Source organism: Labeo rohita, chromosome 2 (assembly GCF_022985175.1).
Source record: "Labeo rohita strain BAU-BD-2019 chromosome 2, IGBB_LRoh.1.0, whole genome shotgun sequence".
NCBI classification, from domain to species: Eukaryota; Metazoa; Chordata; class Actinopteri; order Cypriniformes; family Cyprinidae; genus Labeo; species Labeo rohita.
Genome location: NC_066870.1, coordinates 26,406,025 through 26,425,056, shown reverse-complemented (window position 1 = coordinate 26,425,056; position 19,032 = coordinate 26,406,025). Strand labels below are relative to the sequence as shown.

The following is a 19,032-nucleotide window of genomic DNA, read 5'->3' as shown; positions in this document are numbered from 1 at the left end:
TGAGTATTAATCGAGTAACCAAGGAGTTGTAGCTAAAAATTTTGCAACATTTTGTAAATGTAAAATGCAAAATTTTAAGAGAAAATCCTGTCAGCCAGAACTGTGATGAATGTCAAATGTAAGTCATATGTATTCTGATATGACTGTTCAGACTGAGGTTGCATTGTAAAACACTTTAGTACCAAATATGGCAGTAGCCCAAATCAAAATCAAAAATCTGATTCTATATGGTTTGTGCAGTTCACACTGTTTTGAAAAACACATGTGTGCACAGTTCAGCCACTTTAGCCTAAGCCACTTTGTTTTTTGGAATCAATCAGTGAAATAGAATTGCTAAGCAGTTTATGATATTGTTATGATTTGACTCGTGGTAGTCTCTTTCATCCTTTTCTGCAGGTAGATATTAAAAAGCAAGCGCAGAATGTCTGTCTTCCAGAATTGTGTCTTTATGTACATTTTACAGCTCTTTCAAACAAACCCCTATGTTTGTAAAACAGATAAGGATCCTCTTACGTTTGTACACATTGTGCTGCATCTAGGTTGCAAGATTTATGATGCAGGAGGGGGGAAAAAAACAGGTGTCAATGTGTGAACAGCTATCTTCTTGTGGATAATATTTCTTTACCCTTAATCAAAACTGTCTGTTGTCCCACAAAACACACAGCTATTTAAGTCGCTTTCTTCCTTATTGCGTGCCTAAAATAACATATGCAAGGATAATACTTGACTATAAGGAAGCAAGAATATATGCAAGTCATTTGTTGTTGTTATGAGCTGTGACGTGAACTCATGTCAGTGCATGTGACATTTTTTTCTAACGTCTAAGTTGCTGTTTTTAAAACTGGCATGTAAAGAAACACAACAGGAACTGTTAGTTTTGAATCATTAAGCATAAAATTTATTTCATAAGAAAAAAGTAAACATTTGTGAATTTATAAATAACCAAATATATTATTTGTTTCAAATGACATCAGTCAGTGTTATGCATAAATAAAAATGAAGACAAATTCAGTCCTTAAATAGCACTTCAGTCTCTTTTTTTTAAGGCAGAGGTTCTTTTTCCTCTGTTGACCCATCACAAAATTGTCAGGTCTGAGTCATGTGTTATTCATTCTCTCCCCACGTGGACTGCAAAACGCGGCCATACGCCACCGTCCGGAACCCTTTAGCATCCTTGCTGCATACCTCACGAGGTACAACACAGTCCACCGACCACCCTGGTGCTCCTTTGGTCCTTCCAAAGGGCGACAACACCGATCATGCAATATGAGGAACGTGGACCAATGTCTCTAGTATCCTCTGACACTTATAATTCCATAAACATGGAGGTGGAAGCTCCATAATGGACTCTTGAATTGATGAGTATGTCCTCATGACGGTTGAAGGACGACATCAATATTCCGGTTCTCTTCAGCACTTTTCAGCGCACAAGACCTCAGCGCTCTTGCAGGGCAATGGAGGGCACCCACTGGTTCCTGCAACGACTTTCCTTGCAGTAACTCCCAACTTCGTTCAGCTTGAGATGCTCGGCTTGTGGGTTCTATGAGAATGAAGGAAATGTGATTAGTATTGCATATCTTTGACAAGAGCTTATTTGTTACGTTGTGTTAAGGGTGTGAATTATGGGTGGAGGTGGGCGAGTGGTGCTTTTTATGATAAATTTCCAGTGAGTTTTTGAAATATTTCCATCAGGAAACTAGTTAGTCATTGTGTAAACTCTGAGCAACTGTTTGTTTACCACATACCATAAAAAAAGCTTGTATTTTGTTTACAAAATGTGTATATTTGTAATATGCGTACTAATACTTACAGTTACAAGTATGCAGTGGAGGTCTCTTGGCTCGTTAGCGTTGTTGTCAGTGGAAAGCGGTTCCCCGAGAACCTGTGCTAAACGCCTCATGCCGGAGACGCGCACAATGTTGATGTCGATGTCGCAGCAGAATGCTTGGATGAGGGTGAAGTGGATCTGAAGCGCAACATCATTCTCGTCCTCTTCGTCAGTCGCTAAAACGCATAGGACCACGCTGTCCGGATCCCTGTAGAAGTTAACAAACGCGTTTAATTTAATATGCACTTCGGTTTTTACATTTGGACTGATGCATATCGCTAAATTACATTTGAGGTTGAATAGAATACTTACACATTCATAAGCTGTGCAGACTCGTAGACTCCTACTGTCAGACAGTTTTGTCGTTGAGCAGCTACTAGCAGCTCCTCAAGAGCTTCACTTACAGTTTCCATTCTTTAAAGAAAAAAGATGGGTTTTAATTTTTGACATTCTTAAGAATGAAAACAAATCTTTTTGAGACACTCATACGTTCGAAATTCTAAAAAAAGAAAAGAACACAAGTTACTTACTTTCTGTCAGTACTATTGCATCCAACAACTTCTTCCAGAGTCATGTTTGTCCTTAAATTATATTATAATCCAGAAATCGAAATTTCCTCGCAAATAATATAATTCCAATGAATGCGGCGATCTTTGACGGCAGTAGTAATCCACAGAGATTTCGAGTGGTTTCTCTTTCGCACTGCTCGAATGCTTCTCTCTACGATACTGTCTCGACTCGTGTTTGACTTGAAGCTGTGGGAGCCGCAGTTTTTATAGCAGGAGTAGCGTAGTAGGCGTGGTTGAAACTACAGCCGAAACCTCATGCTAACCGGCCCTGGAGGTTTTTATGGAGTCTCCTATTGTGTCAACTGCAGTTGTCTTTGTGTAAGGAACGATCAAGGGGCTATTCTCCATAATGCAATCCTGCAGACTAATTTGTTAAAAATGAAACATGAATATTGATTAATAGTTGCTTGTAGATAGTTCCTTGTTTTTTTTTTTGTCAGCTGCATCCCACAAAGTACCCTCTGAGATTTTAAACATTGTTAACCTTTGCACGTCTGTTGCACGACTTTTTAAAAACGTGTTTTTACTTTTTATTTTGTTATTTTGCAGTTGACATTTCTGTCTCACAAAACCTTTTGCAATTACATTTTTTGCAAAAGACGTTATATTTGCATGTTAAATAATACTAATTATCATAAATTAATATAATATGAACATATATGCGAGACTGCTGCGTGCAAACAAATGCATTCATATACATTTTTAAAAATGGTTCATTAAAAGATGTAATAAAATATATGAAACCATATTGTGCATATATGGACTCAAAAAATAAATGCATTAATTTCAATTCAAATTATTGTTTTTTTTTAGTTTTCAAAAAACAATAATTTCATTGCTCGATGCAAAAGTCATCGTAACTATTTTGAACCGTCATGATGTCTTCTACGTTCAGCGCTCCATCTGGTGGCCAGAAATGTTCCACCTCACGGAGGCCCGAGCACAAGCACGAGGACAGGAACATGTGCGGGCATGCCATGGACTTCAGAAATTAAGGTGATCACGAAGGTACTCATTCGTAATTGCATCAAAACTAATAACTAGATTTGATATTACACACACTCAGTTAGTTTCGGTCATGATGGCCAGAAGCTTAAACTGGTCAGCTTTAATATGTTAGTGATAATGTGTTACAACAACATAAAGATGAGCTGTGAATCGAAACAGCGAACTGGATTACATGATTGTTAGAGGAACGCCATTTTGCATGATAATCTCTTCAATCAAGGCTGTCGTGATTACATCAATTGAATAAGATTATAGTTTGACAAAGTTTGTACGACCATAAATCAGCTGTTGAGAAGGTGTTTATCGTCTTAATCCTTTATCAAGTGACATCACTACCCCTACATTCTTACAAACATATAGTTAATAGCTCTTCAGTTTATTAAAAGACCTCGCTCCATAGAATGATGAGAAAATAAAGTGATGAGTAAGTCTGAGGGTTAAAATCTAGTAGTTCATACACAGTTTAACTTAGAACTACATTTTAATATTTCTTAGTTCTTTTGATATAAAATCAATAATCGCACACTGGATTGCATTATATATATGTGTGGACCATTTTATAGAAATGGTGCAAACTGCTGTCCCACAACCAAAAAAAAAAAAAAACACATTTAAAAAGCATTTAAGTATTCATATCTTATATGTTTATCAAGATCTTCCTATTATCTATTAACACCCGTAATAATATTGAAAATATCAGTAAGTTATGAAACTTCATGTAAAATGTGTCCCACATTTTCATGTCACTAATGAAACAGTGTATGTTTTAGTTCATTGGCTGAGGCTGATTTTAACTACACCCCTACATTTATGATCTGATAATATTTATATGCCCCTCTCTCTCATAACTACATGTTGCTTAGATAGGCCCTTTTTTGAGGTAAATGTGTTCAAAAATCTAAAAATCTGTGTGTAACTTTAAGGAATGTCACTACCAAACACCCTTTTTCTGCAATTAAGCACTTCTTTTTTGAGTTATTCCACATTTAGTTGTTATCTGTGTACACCTATAACTACTAAATGTTATGGAATAACTGGGTAACCATGTGCTGATTAGCATCTTTGAGCTAGGTTCAAAAGTATCTAAAATTGTCACTGCCGAAACAGTCATGACCAAAACATGTCATCATTGTTTTGGTAGTGACAAAATCCTTTATTACTAAAACAAAATGTTAGTACAGTTATGCAATTTTTTAGTATTTTAGTATGTTTTAGTAGTTTTAGTGAGTTAAAATTCTGTAATGTGATGTGGTCGCTACCAAAACATTATTTTCATTACCGAAGCATGGAATGTTTTGTCAAAAATAAAGTATCCTGAATTATCAACTAAGATGTTTGGTGTATTGCATATTCAAACTAATGAGTCCTTAACTCTGAAATCTGTATGATCCAATTTTTGCCTTTTAAAAAGAACAGTTGGATTCAAAATACAACAAATCTCATAAATCACACTTTAAATATTGTTCAAACTGTAATTGTTATTGACTTAACTATGAAAACTTTTTAATAAAATAGCAAAAATATATATTTACAAGGTCAGTGTAAGCAAAATTTTAATAGGTCATTGTAACCCTTCTTATTAAATTATATATTATTGTGTTTCGGTAGTAACACATTTGGGGAAAGGACAAATATTCGGAAACTTTCTGAAAACACAATATCAGAATAAACTGCACAATTACTAGAAATGGGTACCTTGGTTATAATACAATTTGCATACATACAAAATTAATGGAAAAAGACACATCTTTTTCAAGATGTTTCCGATTCTGACTTTGCCCCAGTTCTGTAGAATAGCCCATATATATGCACACACACATTAAGTTTCTGTGAATTGCCCTAGACTTTTCACTTTCCATAGACTTATATTGTTTTTATACTGACAAAATTATATTTTCTATCCCCTAACCCTAAATCTTCCCCTTACAAAAAACCTATATGTATTGTTACACTTTCAGATAAACTTAATTTAGTATTTTTACACAGTATTATGTTTTTCCGTCGTCGGGTCCTCAGGCCGGTCCCCACAATGTCAGAATGTACACACACACACACACACACACACACACACAAAGAGGGGTGGTGATTATATTAATGTAGTGCTTACTTTAAGAAACATTAACATGGGATTAAAACGACTTGAGTGTTAATTTCTAATTTTCTCAATTAGGCTAGAATTACTTCATCAGTGTTCTGATAACCAGACATCCGTTGCCTAGGGGTCTCTGCCTTACTTGTCTAATTAGAAGCTGAAGCAAAGCCACTGACCCTGGTTACTCTTCATACATGCCCTCAATCATCTGTTCCTCCTCGCCAGATCAATGTCAATATTAGACTTGACCCGCAATCATACAGATCACGCAGTCCTTTGGAGTTCGTCTGTCACATATCTTGAGTAATTTATTTGTTAATTTAAATCATTTTATTTAAAATGATAATGAAAATAAGTGCATAAATGATTTACTTTGTTTTTTACTTTGAATATAAGCCCAAAAGGGCAACATTATTTATTATTTAGGAATTTATTCGGAGGTTTGTCAACCCCTGCTGGTGTGTCAAGGTATTGCATTCACATAAGCTAATACTAAAAATTTATTTTCTTAAAAAAAACACCTAAGAAATTAAATATAAAGAAATAAAATTTAAAATAGCCTTTACTCAAATAATAGATCAGCATATAAAGGTAAAAACAGAAACAACAAATTTAAGTTTCCTATATTTTTCAAATTATTAATTAACTTATTAATAATAAGTAGGCCTGTTATATTATGTAAAATGTTTTTTTTTATGGCATTTATGAAAATTACAGTGTTAAAAAAAAAATGAAGTTTCTGTGTTTTCTGAGATTTTGGGTGGGGTCCCTGAGCCTGTAACAGGAAATAACTGTAGAACTGTAGAAAATATAGGCAAAAGAAAACATATACAGAATGCATGGACACTCGGAGGTGGAACACAAACTGCATCTGCATTATTACTCATCTTTATCTCACAAACTTCTAAAAATATGGGAATATGGCCTAGAATGAGCTTAACATGTGTCACTGAGAGTCATCATCATGAATTTTGTAGCAGGTGATGTTGAATCCATTTATAAAGAGCAGCTCTTCATCACACCATGAGACCACTGACCACCTTCTGTTGTTGGGACCAAGGAAACCTGTTTCAGCACCATGGTTAGTGGACGGATTGTCCTTATCGCTGCTGCTTCTGTCCTGTCCTTCATTCTCACAAGCTGTGATGACTCACTTGACAGTCGCTCTTTGGAGAGCGCCACAAAAACACAGGAGGAGAACAATTTGGTGAGTTACGCATTTTACCCTGCCTTTCATAATGGAACATTGGAAACAGAAATGAGAAGAAGCAATCTTCTTGAATAATCTCAGGAAATGGATCTAAAATTGTAATTGTTTTACAGATAGAGGCACTGCAAGAGGTTCTTGAAAAGTTAAAGAATAAACAACTGCCACAAACTGGAAAAAAGTTTAGCCTACTTCCTTCGGTAAAGTAGCATTTCACACAATATTTTACATTTACATTTAAACATTTACAGTCTTTTTTCATCTGTACCTTCATGTAAAAATAATTTTGATCACGATTAAATGACTTCATTCTCTAATAGGCTTTGATTTTGAAGTAAAATCATAAGTTCACTGCACTTTGAATCACTTTGAATTGAACAATTTACAAAGAATATACAGTTGATAATACAATGAGTATGTATTGTGAGAAGTAATAATATAATGATTTTGCATAGATACTTAATTGTAGGCTACTCATGACATCATGCGCTGTAATATGCGTGTCTGTTCATGTACTGTTATTACACCTACCATTTCATTACTCATATATGTACTTTTTTATCTTAAGTGTGATGCAGGTGAGCAGTGTGCAGTGCGTAAAGGTGCAAGAGTTGGCAAGTTATGCGGCTGTCCACAAGGAACATCATGCCACTTTTTTATTTTGAAATGCCTTTAATAAAACAGGGTGTCTGGGAGAAAAATGTACCATTTTCCCTGATGCCATTTTGCATTTTTAGACATTGCAGTTTTTTTTTTTCTTCATATTAATACTGTGTGAAATGCATGGAAATTTAAAATAAAGTCATGAATTACTGAATGGCTTACTTGTTTTGCTTTCCTTATTTACATGACTGAGTGATATACATTTGAGGTCAAAAGTTTACATACACCTTGTAGAATCTGCAAAATGTTAATTATTTTACCAAAATAAGAGGGATCATACAAAATGCATGATATTTTTTTATTCTGTGCTGACCTGAATAAGATATTTCACACAGAAGATATTTACATACAGTCCACATGAAAAAATAATAGTTGAATTGATAAAAATAACCCTTTTCAAAAGTTTACATACACTTGATTCTTAATACTGTGTTGTTACCTGAATGATCCACAGCTGTGTGTTTTTTTTTTTAGTGATAGTTGTTCATGAGTCCCTCGTTTGTCCTGAACAGTTAAACTGCCTGATGTTCTTCAGAAAAAATCCTTCTGGTCCTACAAATTCTTTGGTTTTTCAGCATTTTTGTGCATTTTAACCATTTCCAACAGTGACTGTATGATTTTACACTGAAACTGAGGGACTCATATGCAACTATTACAGAAGATTCAAACGCTCACTGATGCTTCAGAAGGAAACACAAAGCATTAAGAGCCGTGGGTGTAAACTTTTAAACAGAATGAAGATGTGTACATTTTTCTTATTTTGCCTAAATATCATACATTATTTTTTCATTTAGTACTGCCCTTCAGAAGCTACAGACCATACTTAAATGTTTCCCAAAAGACAAAAAAAGTTAAATATACCCTGATCTTCAAATTCCAAAAATGTTCATCCCCTGACTCTTATGCATTGTGTTTCATTCTAAAGCACCAGTGAGCATTTGAACCTTATTTAATAGTTGCATATGAGTCCCTCAGTTGTCCCTATTGTGAAAAGATGGATCTCAAAATCATAGTCATTGTTGGAAAGGGTACAAATACACAAAAATGCTGAAAAACCCAATCATTTGTGGGACCTGAGGGATTTTTTGAAGAACAGCGGTAGTTTAACTGTTCAGGAAAAACAAGGGAAATAAAAAATAACATGCATTTTGTATGATCCCTCTTATTTTGGTAAAATAATTAACATTTTGCAGATTCTGCAAGGTGTATGTAAACTTTTGACTTAAACTATACGGTATATATATATATATATATATATATATATATACACACACAAACAAACAAATAAAAAAACCCTGAATTAATTAAGATTGCTGAGAACATGATGCATGCAACAAGGCGGTCTGAATCCCGACTTCGATTGGTCAGCTTCAGTTCCATTCAAATTATCCGCCTGTTCCGTCAATAATGCTTGATTGTTTGTGTATTACATCATAAGAATAACTTTCCAACATGGCGGGTCTAACGGCAGCGATGGAATCGGAGGACCTGACAGCCCATCCTGGATTCAGCAATGACAAATACTCAATGTTGATTGTCATCGGTGCGCTCTATAGACCGCATATACTGGATTATATTGTGGTGGAGATTGAACGAGGTATTGCTGTTTTTACATTTTGGATTTAGAATAAATTAATAACACCGTTAATCAACGCCGCTATTACATTACATTAGATTATCTCGCGTATCTGTATGTTATAGAACAGGTTGCGCGCATCCTGGATATTTCATTCTTTAAATGATTTTAGGATTCACCGGCTGCCTGGTGGATCGAGATGGCAAAAACACAATCGCACAATGTGACTTAGTGCGCCAGACAGTTTCTCTCACGTTCAGCAATACATGAGATATTTTTTTTACGCATACAATACAGTTCAACAAAGCTTTTGTACATACAGTGTACATTAGCGTTAAAAGCAATACTACTATGTTTATTCTGGCACAGTATTCGTGCAGCAGCTGTTCCCTGCACTGCAGTGTTATGGCATCAGATAGTAAACATCAAAAATAGCCTCCTTGTGCATCAGTCTTTCCAGTATGCTTAGCTACATTTTTTGCTTTACATGTTGATTCGTATGTAATTATACAGAAACGAATGTCGTTTAAGTCATGACGTGTTCCTCAGCGTTCCCAACAGTTTAGACAGGGCTCTGCATGTTCACACCCACCTCAGAGACCGTTTTTTGCTTGCATGTAACTTTTGGTGGCCATCATTGACCTGATGAGAATACTAGTTTAATCTAGTAGCTGTGTGTTTTAAACACTAGCTAGTCTAAGCTAGCCAAATAATAATAATCTTAGACCAGCTAAAAACCAGCTGCTACAAAACACAGCTACCAGCCTAAGATGTCTTCCATATTTCAACAGTAACAGAAAAGTGATTTGGTACCATTTTAATGAAGAAGGCTTTAACAACATGTCAAATGTTGACAGATGTGTGGGCAGTCAAAACACTGAAAAGAAGAGCCTGTCTCCATGGTAGTGATCAGGCAAAAATGGAAATTTGTCTACAAAGATGACTAACAGCTGGCAGTAAAATGAAATGAAAGCATATGGAGAGAAAAAAAACTTTCGTTTAAGTTACTCTCGCACAGGTGTAATTCGTCAGGTTTTAAATTTTACTTATAATATTGCAATATTTGCTTTAGTTTATTCTCAGTCCACCCCTTCCTTCCTATTTATATCAGGAAATTATTTTGATTTAACTGCTTTTTATGCCGGCTGTAAGATGTTTTCTTATTTCAGTGCTAGCAGTGATGAGTCGGTGTCTTTTTTTGGTCATAAGAGATGAGAACATGCAGTTCAGAGGTTTTTTATATTTCATGAGTACAGAAGACCAGTGCCACAAAACAAGGCTTTTTTGATGCAAGTCAGCCAACCATCTCATTTGTCTCTGAAAGCCACATTGTGTCTCACATGATGATGTTTCAGTTACATGCTGACTGCAGTGCTTTTGCTCTGGGGGGTTTAGCCTGCTTGCTCTCAAATCACTGTGTATTGTTTTTATGTTAAGTCCAATATGGTAAGTTAAAAATTAAATTAGCACGTTTTAATACACTGATTTTTGATGTTATAGTGAATTTTACACATATATGTGCATTGCATTAACACAGGTATCCGTGCATGGGATGTGGACCTGACAGTGTGTAATTTGGATGAGCAGCTGAAACTGTTTGTTTCTCAGCATTCTTCTTATCAGTCCAAAGACATAAGAGGTAAGGGTTGCCTTCTTTTGGGTTGGCAATGAAAGACATAAGCTTCTAGTACAGTAGGCTACACTGTTAAAGAATCTTTCGGTGCCCATTTGGAACACATGATATATGTGTGGGATGCGATCTTATGAATTAACAAAGAAGCAACTGTGTAGTTCAGCCCGAGCACAGCTCCGTATACACTTTCAGACATGCACAGCATGATTCCAGTAAATAACGGAACATGGTCATATTAAGCCAACCTGATTAAGCCAATATTTCAGTTTCTAGACATCTGAAAACAACTGGCATATCCTTATATTGAAATGAAGACACAAAAATAGCAGAAAACGAACATGCATGCATTAGATTATTCCGAATATGCTGATTACCATATGAAGAGTTCAGATGCAAAATCAGCTAAATCCATCTGACGTCTTTCTTTAAAAAATGCATTTTTATCAGGCTCAGATGTATAGGTTTCTGTGTAAGTACCGGTATTTCTGATTGGGCTGAGGCTGGTATTTTAGCGAGTTTGAAGAAAAAGTATTTGATGGACGCATAATATGTGTCGAGAGCATTCACTCAGTATCATCTCATTTTTGACCGAGATGGCTTTTAGCTGGTTTTGCATCTGAACTCTTCATATATACAGGGAAATACCAATATCCACCGAGCATGTAAATCTATTTTGAAATAAATTCTTACTATGAAATTTTATCTGAAAATTATGTTTATGTACATCTATTCCTTGCTTAGTTTACTTGGAGAAACACAATACATATCTGTTAAATACAGTCACTCTGATGTAAAAATGCAGAAGTACAGTATGTTCTCTTTGCTTTACTGGGACAGAATCATTAATTTATCATCATTTTATTATTTATATTTTATAATAAGAACTGTCTAAACTGCACACGGTTGCAGCTTCTATTATTCAGTAAAAGTTGTAGGTTGGCTAATTTGCTGTTTCAGTAGACACAGCAGAAAGACAGGAAGGAAGTGCTTTCTAACAATTGTTCAGCTGCTGTTGGAAAAACAGCAATGGGACATTTTGTTGCAGTAGTTTTGAAAGTGAACTTTAGATAGATTTTGGAGCTCTCATACTCAGGGAAATCTTTTTAAATTTGCATTACTCTGGTTGAGAACTGACTGTCAGCATCAAAACACCTTGAAGTTTACCTCATGATTTTAAATGCTTACGCAGACAGTTTCCACTTTAAAATTAAGTGCAGTTTGCTTTGACTTAATTTATTGTACATTCCTTTTAGCAATGCAGCTGTTTGCTGTAGAGAAATCCACATATGCATGCCATATTTGTATACTTATACTGATTAATTCCTTTTCATTTTGTCTGTCTCCCAACAATCCCATCATAGGTCAGGCAACATTTAATTTCAATTCAGATGTACTGGACATTAAAGTTGTAGTAAATCCATCTGAAGGGCTTCTTTACTCTGAGGTTTGTGATTAAAAGGCATTTCTTCTTCTCTTCCTCAATTCTATTTGTTTGTATTACATGACAATCAATAAATGACAAGGGTCACATTACATATATTAAAGCTAAAATTATACAGTGCCTTGGCAATATTAGACACCATAAGCAATTCAAAATTTGAAACAGATTAAATTCAAAATAATATTTTATTAATATACAATTCAGGTCCACAGCTTGATATCATCCATACCTCGACACAAATTGCTGGTGCTCACAGGACAGTCTCTCGAGGACTCCGGAGATCTGGTCCTGCACACGGGGCAATTCACTCCAAATGATTTCAACCAGATCTTTTCAGATGAAGAGGTTTGTCAGACTGTAAATGTGTATGCTGATATTTTAATGTATTATCCTCACATTAGCTATGGATTTGAAAACCTATCCATCTGTTTTCTCATATATTTCAACTAATGCCTTGTTTTCTGTACAGGTTCAAGCTCTGTTAAATTCTGTTAGCATACATGGCAAAGCAAACCTCACCATAAGCTGTCCTAAAACTGGAAAATGGAAAAACTCTGTGCTAGGGAAGCACAGCATACATGACATTATTGACATTAAGGTGAATCCTCTAATGGTACTACCCAAAATGGGGGGCCTTCAAGAGTTCACCGACCACCTTTTTGAGTCCTCAGAGCCACAGTCTCCATTTGACCTTCTAGAGCCTCCTGGCACAGTGGGATTTCTCAAGCTATGCCGTCCGTGCTGTTATGTCTTTCCAGGAGGGAGAGGAGACTGTGCCTTTTTTGCCGTCAATGGCTTCAATGTTTTGGTCAATGGTGGAGCAGATCCACGCTCTTGCTTCTGGAAGCTCGTCAGGCATTTGGATCGTGTTGACTCGGTGCTGCTTACGCATGTTGGAACAGACAACCTGCCGGGAGTTAACAGCCTGTTGGAGAGGAAGGTCGCAGAGCTTGAGGAAAATAATACTGACTCACAGGAAAAGGAGCAGTGGGTGAAGAATCTAATCTCTCCAGAGCTTGGTGTGGTTTTCCTCAATGCCCCAAACCGACTTAAAAAACTTCAGGGTGATCCTAATGTACTGCGAAGCAGTGATCTAGCAGCACTTATTTTACAGCATTTGGAAAAACTAAAGATCTCACCAGAACCACTTTTACGCAATTCAAGTGGCTCCATAGAACCAGTTATTCTGTTTCAGAAAATGGGAGTGGGATGTCTTGAGCTTTACATCCTAAATCCAGTCAAACGTAGCAAAGAAGTAGAATCTTTCATGAATATCTGGCCAGATAGTAGTTCCAAATCCAAGAGCTTAGATGGCCACCTAACCTCTTTGGTCTCTATATGTGCTTTGCTTGTTTGGCATCCTGCTAACCCAGTGGAGAAAATCATCAGAGTTCTCTTCCCTGGCTCTACACCACAAGGAAAGATAATGGATGGTCTGGAGAGACTAAAGCACCTAGAGTTTCTCAAGCGGCCTGTAGTGTGCTCCAAAGATTTTGAAACACCAAAAACTGAGAAGAATCCAAAAGTTGCAGAGAGTCATGATAGTCCCAAATCTGGTAAAAGTGAATCTAGACCAAGTAACAGTGCTTCAAAGGACCGAGCTCTTCGTGGAGATCAAGAACTAAAAGACAAATCCAAAGGCATGAATGGGAATGATTCAAAAAGTGAAGAAAAGTTGAAATCTGCAGAAAGCAATGTGAAACAAAAACCCTCCAGACTAGTTACAAGGAAGGAGTCTTTGAAGGACAAAAGCAATGAAAAAACAAACATATCAGACTCAAAGAAACAAGAAAATGGGCAGAGAAAACTGCCAGGTAGCAAGGATTCGTCAGTGAGAAGACCAAAGTTAGACAGCAAAACTGAAGAGAGAAAATCTCTTGGGAAAGATATCAAGAAAACCTCCACAGGATTACCAAACTCAAGTAAGCCTGGTAATGTAAAAAATGAAGTAAAATTGAACAAACAGGCTGAGGACAAAGCCAAAAACTTTAAAACTAACAAGGAGCAGCAAAATCAGAAGTTGTCAACAGACTCCGAAGATGTAAATCGCTCCGCAATGTCTTCGCCTGAAGATATGACGGCAGCATTTCTGGAAATGGATCAAGAGCAACATGAATTACTTGTGAAGAGGCAAACTGTGGACTCTGGGAACCTGAAAAATGTCTCGACGGGTAGTGTGCAATCTTGCCCTAGCAAGGCCACAGCATCTGCAAGACCCTCTGTCAAAATAAAAAATGAGCACTGTGTGAATCTAGACCTCACTCCCACTGAATATACTTTGCTTGATGGGGCTTTGAAAGAAAATATTTCAACAGACGGCCATGAGGAAGTTTGTGTCAGTCCTGATGAAAAGACATTAGAGCTAACATCTCCTAGATCAGGTCCAAACAGTGCTGGTCATACTCCTTATCACTTGTCACCTGAAGAGACCTGGGCCTCAAAAGATCATAGTAGTTTTGGGGTTAAGATGTGTCTTGGTTCAGAGAGCCAGCAGATGGGATTATCCAAGTTTTCAGAGTCCGGATGTCCTAAAAGTAACCAGGAGAGCATCTCAACTTCCTCCAAAGAGAAGCATTCTAGCTTTCTGTCTCTTAGCTCTTTCAAGGATATAATGCCTGATATATCTCCCTCTGTTACCACTACTCACTCAATGCCTGCGGAAGTAAGCTCACCACAATCCACTGAGGTTGATGAGTCATTATCGATGTCTTTCGAACAAGTGCTGCCAACGGTGAGCGAGTCCACCAACGAAGACGAAACATTCTATTCCAATGGACACCATGTCAGTTCTGATTTCAAAGTAGGGATGTCTTTGTCTTTAAAGAAGTCTCACACCCAGAGGGCATCTCATGATGGCTCAGAAGGGTGTCCGTCTGGACCACAAGGTCTGTTGTTTGATGCTACCCATGATGTTGACCTCTGCTTGGTTTCTCCTTGCGAGTTTAAGCATTTCAAACCAGATGGTGATCAAGAGGATCCACTCTCACCAGGTTTTAGTAACACCAGTCCGTTAAACCTTTCAGATGATAGTGACCATTCCCAAGACGCGGCAAAACCCCTTCCATCTTCATGTTCAGGTAACAAGGCCACTCATCCAACTCAGGAGACCCCTCTTACTTCTAGCAGTGATTATTTCCCAATGGCAACAGATTCGGATGTACATCTGGGTTTAGAGGATTGCCCATCCATTACAGCGGACGGACTTCTCGATTCTGATGAAGAAGGCGGTGTCCACTTTCAAACACAGAACCTAAACGATGGTTTGAATTCTTACAGAGGAAATCATTCTTTGCCGAAGGATCCCCCACCCGCACCTGTGAAAGATTTACCTCCTCTTCCACCTCAGCCTGGTGCCTGTATGCCTGATCCAGTTAGCGGCGTAAAGCCTGGTGCAACAAAAGGCAGAAAAGCAGCAGGAGTTACGCAGAGATTATCATCTTCTAGTGTTTCAACGCAAGGCACCAAAACCAGAGCTGGAAGTCAGGGAACTTCTTTTAGCGGCTCGAGAAGCAGCTCAGCAGGAGACATAATGGCTAGTCGTAGCACAGTCTCCACTTCTAAACGATCCACAACAGCAGGTTTGAACTGATTTTACATAGTTCATTTTTGAATGCCAGTACATATGTACTTGGCACTAACTTGTGTCTTGATTCATCAACAGGTAGCAAGGTTGGCACTTCGGTATACTTGGACCTGGCTTACCTTCCGTCAAGCCATGCAGCTTCCACTGTTGATGTTGAGTTCTTTTGCCGCTTGCGATCATCCTGTTACATAATAAGTGGAGATGACACACTCAAGGAAGGCTTGATTAGGTCCATTCTGGATGCATTATTAGAGGCAAAATCTGTGTGGCCTGAAGATGTGCCGGTATGTATGAGTACATACAGATGAGGTCAAAAGTTTACATACACCTTTCAGAATCTGCAAAATGTTAAGTATTTGATCAAAATAAGAGGGGTCATACAAAATGCATGTTATTTTTTATTTAGTACTGACCTGAATAAGATATTTCACATAAAATACTTTTTCATATAGTCCACAAGAGAAAATAATAGTTTTTTTTTAAATTACCCTTTTCAAAAGTTTACATACACTTGATTCTTAATACTGAGTTGTTACCTGAATGATCCACAGCTGTGTTTTGTTTAGTGATAGTTGTTCACAAGTCCCTTGTTTGTTGCTGTTCTTCAGAAAAATCTTTCAGGTCCCACAAATTGTTTGGTTTTTCAGCATTTTTGTGTATTCGAGCCCTTTCCAACAATGACTGTATGATTTTGAGATCCATCTTTTCACACTGAGGACAATTGAATAGATATGCATCTATTACGGAAGATTCAAATGCTCAGTGCTACTCCAGAAGGAAAAACGATGCATTGCGTTTCCTTCTGAAGCATCGGTGAGTGTTTGAACCTTCTGTAATAGTTGCATATGAGTCCCTCAGTTGTGCTCAGTGTGAAAAGATGGATCTCAAAGTCATACAGTCATTGTTAGAAAGGGTTCAAATACACAAAAAAAACTGAAAAACAGAAATTTGTGGGACCTGAAAGAATTTTATAAAGAATCACGGGCAATTTAGCTGTTCAGGACAAACAAGGGACTCATGAACAACTATCACTAAACAAAAAAAGCTGTGGATCATTCAGGTGACAACACAGTATTAAGAATCAAGTGTATGTACTTTTAAACGGGGTCATTTTTATAAATTCAACTATTATTTTCTATTGTGTACTATATGTAAACGTCTTTTATGTGAAATATCTTATTCAGGTCAGTACTAAATAAAAAATAACATGCATTTTGTATGATCCCTCTTATTTTGGTCAAATAATTTACATTTTGCAGATTCTGAAAGGTGTATGAAAACTTTGGACCTCAACTGTACATGCAATGGAATTAGGTTTGAGTGCAATCTCTATTACCATCTGTGGTTAAAATATAAAAAAGTTACTTGCGGAGTTGTTGTTTTTTTTTTATGTCTAACCACTAGGGGATCACCATATAATAGAGGACCCCAAACAAATCTGTAATGCACCTTTAAAATCGACTACGTTTTATGGGGATAATGTCACAAAGTCTGTATTACTTTCCAGGTGACCCTGATTCCCACGTTTGAATCACTGATGATGCATGAGTGGTACCGGGAAACCCAAGAAAAACAGCGACAACTGGGAATTACAGTTCTAGGGAGCAACAGCACTGTGGCTATGCAGGAGGAGACATTCCCTGCTTGTAAAGTAGAGTTCTGCTAGATAGAAAGCAATGACACATGCTTGACATTTTCCATTTGTGTATTCCATGCTTGAAGTCATACATGCACATTTTTACCACTGTAGATTCGTATGTTCCTGGCAGATGCTTTATCAAACAACATATATTGTGTTTGTGAAAGTTTCCTTAGCAGGCGGTTGAGGCCTAAAATATACCGTAAAATCACAAGTATTAAATCAACACCCATAGATGTGTTTACTCTAGGAGTATAACTGCACCGGTTTATTATTAAGAAGAGTATTTACTAGATTTCCACTGTGCAAAAATAGTCGTAATGAAATACTGCAATCTTTAACATATCCCAGAGTTCAAATTGCATTATGTCACATTCTAACTGTGCATGAAGACCATTACAAATAGTCATTTAGACAGACAAATAAATTACACAAACTAGCAGTGCCAGTGGAGGTACAGAGGATGGCACTGTTATTTATATTTCAGTTGTCCATACAGATCAGATCACAAGACATGATTACAAAGAGACCTATTTTTATACTTTGAGATTTACTTTGTTTTGGGTTGCTCTTAAAGAATGGTTTTTAAGCCATTTCCCAGTCCCTTTGACTGTTTGGGGATCAGTAGCTTCACATTAAGTAACACAAATATTGTATGAATGCAGTGCACTATAATAGAATATCAATGAAATCTGAAAAAACATGATGGCATGTGACGGATATTTTAGTTCAATTGGAAATGTGAGATATGGTAGAAGTGCCAGCTGCTTGACACCAGGTATACAGTAACTTGCAGTGCAGAGGCTCTGATATCTACCGTATGCCTACTGTGTTTCTGTTAAATACTGACTGCTGTAGGGCATATTGGCCTTTATTAATTTATTTTTTTAGATGCATCTCCTTAATTCAGCATTGTAAAAAGAATGTCTGGTAAGTTTGTGGGACGGAAAGGAATTTTGGATCCATGTATTGCTACACTCACATAGAGGAAACTGTGTATACATATATGTAACATGAATTATATGAATTAAAACATTAAAACGTCATTGTAAATACTGTGTTGATTCTGTGCCAATATAAGATGAACATAGATAGAGATAGAGATAATTCATGGAAACTGTGCCATGCTGAAGTGGAAGGTTTCTAACACAATGGCACAATATCTCCACTATAACCAGTAGATGGCTGCAGTTAATCACTTTTTTGTACTGATGAAGTAGAAACACATCAAACCTACATGCATCACACCCCTGACCTATTCTGAATTCAAAACTGCGATTTTCTGTGAAAGGTATGGTTTGCGATTTCTTAACAATCTCTTTAGTTTCTTTCAAATGTAAACCAAACACCCATTTACAAACATACCGTGACTGTTTTATTTTTTGAGCTACAGAGATAATGAACTGATATGGTTTGCACTTACGTCGCGAGATGGTCAGTTACCCGAATGCGCAGCCATATTAGCGATACTCAGATGTAAACAACAGCATATATTTTACGGTTAATGTACTACTGAATATGTTGTTCAGCTAATTTATGCTGTCTAAACCATGGAAAAAACGTGTGGAAGCTGCTAAATCATATAGAAAAGGACTTAAGCATGAATATATATATATATATTGGCAAACTGAAGTTAATAGGTGGTAAAGATAAGTACAAGAAGTATTAATTAAGATATTACCATAATTTTTCACATACTTGACCAGAAATGATAAGAACAAACACGAATATTGTCAAGATTCTTGCCCTGGAAATCCTGGTTTTGTTTGGATCAGTGGCATTGTTTACGTTCA

The 19,032-nt window shown here is 36.8% G+C and overlaps 3 protein-coding genes across 4 annotated transcripts; 2 read left to right on the top strand and 1 right to left on the bottom strand.

Moving 5' to 3' along the window:
* Positions 1-880: 880 nt before the first annotated feature.
* gadd45bb (growth arrest and DNA-damage-inducible, beta b) lies at positions 881-2,560 on the bottom strand. The gene is made up of 4 exons (XM_051124149.1): positions 2,359-2,560; positions 2,141-2,242; positions 1,811-2,036; positions 881-1,540 (listed from the first exon to the last, which is right to left on the bottom strand). The coding sequence occupies exons 1-4, from the start codon at positions 2,400-2,402 to the stop codon at positions 1,436-1,438; spliced, it is 477 nt and encodes a 158-aa protein (XP_050980106.1). The 5' UTR covers positions 2,403-2,560; the 3' UTR covers positions 881-1,435.
* A 754-nt stretch (positions 2,561-3,314) lies between these two features.
* Positions 3,315-7,506, top strand: LOC127152031 (cocaine- and amphetamine-regulated transcript protein). Of its 2 annotated transcripts, none has more exons than XM_051092429.1 (4): positions 3,315-3,405; positions 6,558-6,704; positions 6,821-6,904; positions 7,273-7,506. In XM_051092429.1, the coding sequence occupies exons 1-4, from the start codon at positions 3,370-3,372 to the stop codon at positions 7,378-7,380; spliced, it is 375 nt and encodes a 124-aa protein (XP_050948386.1). In that variant the 5' UTR covers positions 3,315-3,369; the 3' UTR covers positions 7,381-7,506. The 2 variants fall into 2 exon arrangements, with proteins under 2 accessions (XP_050948386.1, XP_050948393.1); XM_051092436.1 differs by having other exon boundaries at positions 3,358-3,393.
* Positions 7,507-8,788: 1,282 nt separating this feature from the next.
* map1sb (microtubule-associated protein 1Sb) lies at positions 8,789-18,285 on the top strand. The gene is made up of 7 exons (XM_051093194.1): positions 8,789-8,964; positions 10,481-10,582; positions 11,938-12,020; positions 12,222-12,362; positions 12,487-15,595; positions 15,679-15,884; positions 17,108-18,285. Exons 1-7 carry the CDS (start codon positions 8,820-8,822, stop codon positions 17,264-17,266), a joined length of 3,945 nt encoding a protein of 1,314 aa, XP_050949151.1. The 5' UTR covers positions 8,789-8,819; the 3' UTR covers positions 17,267-18,285.
* Positions 18,286-19,032: the final 747 nt, after the last annotated feature.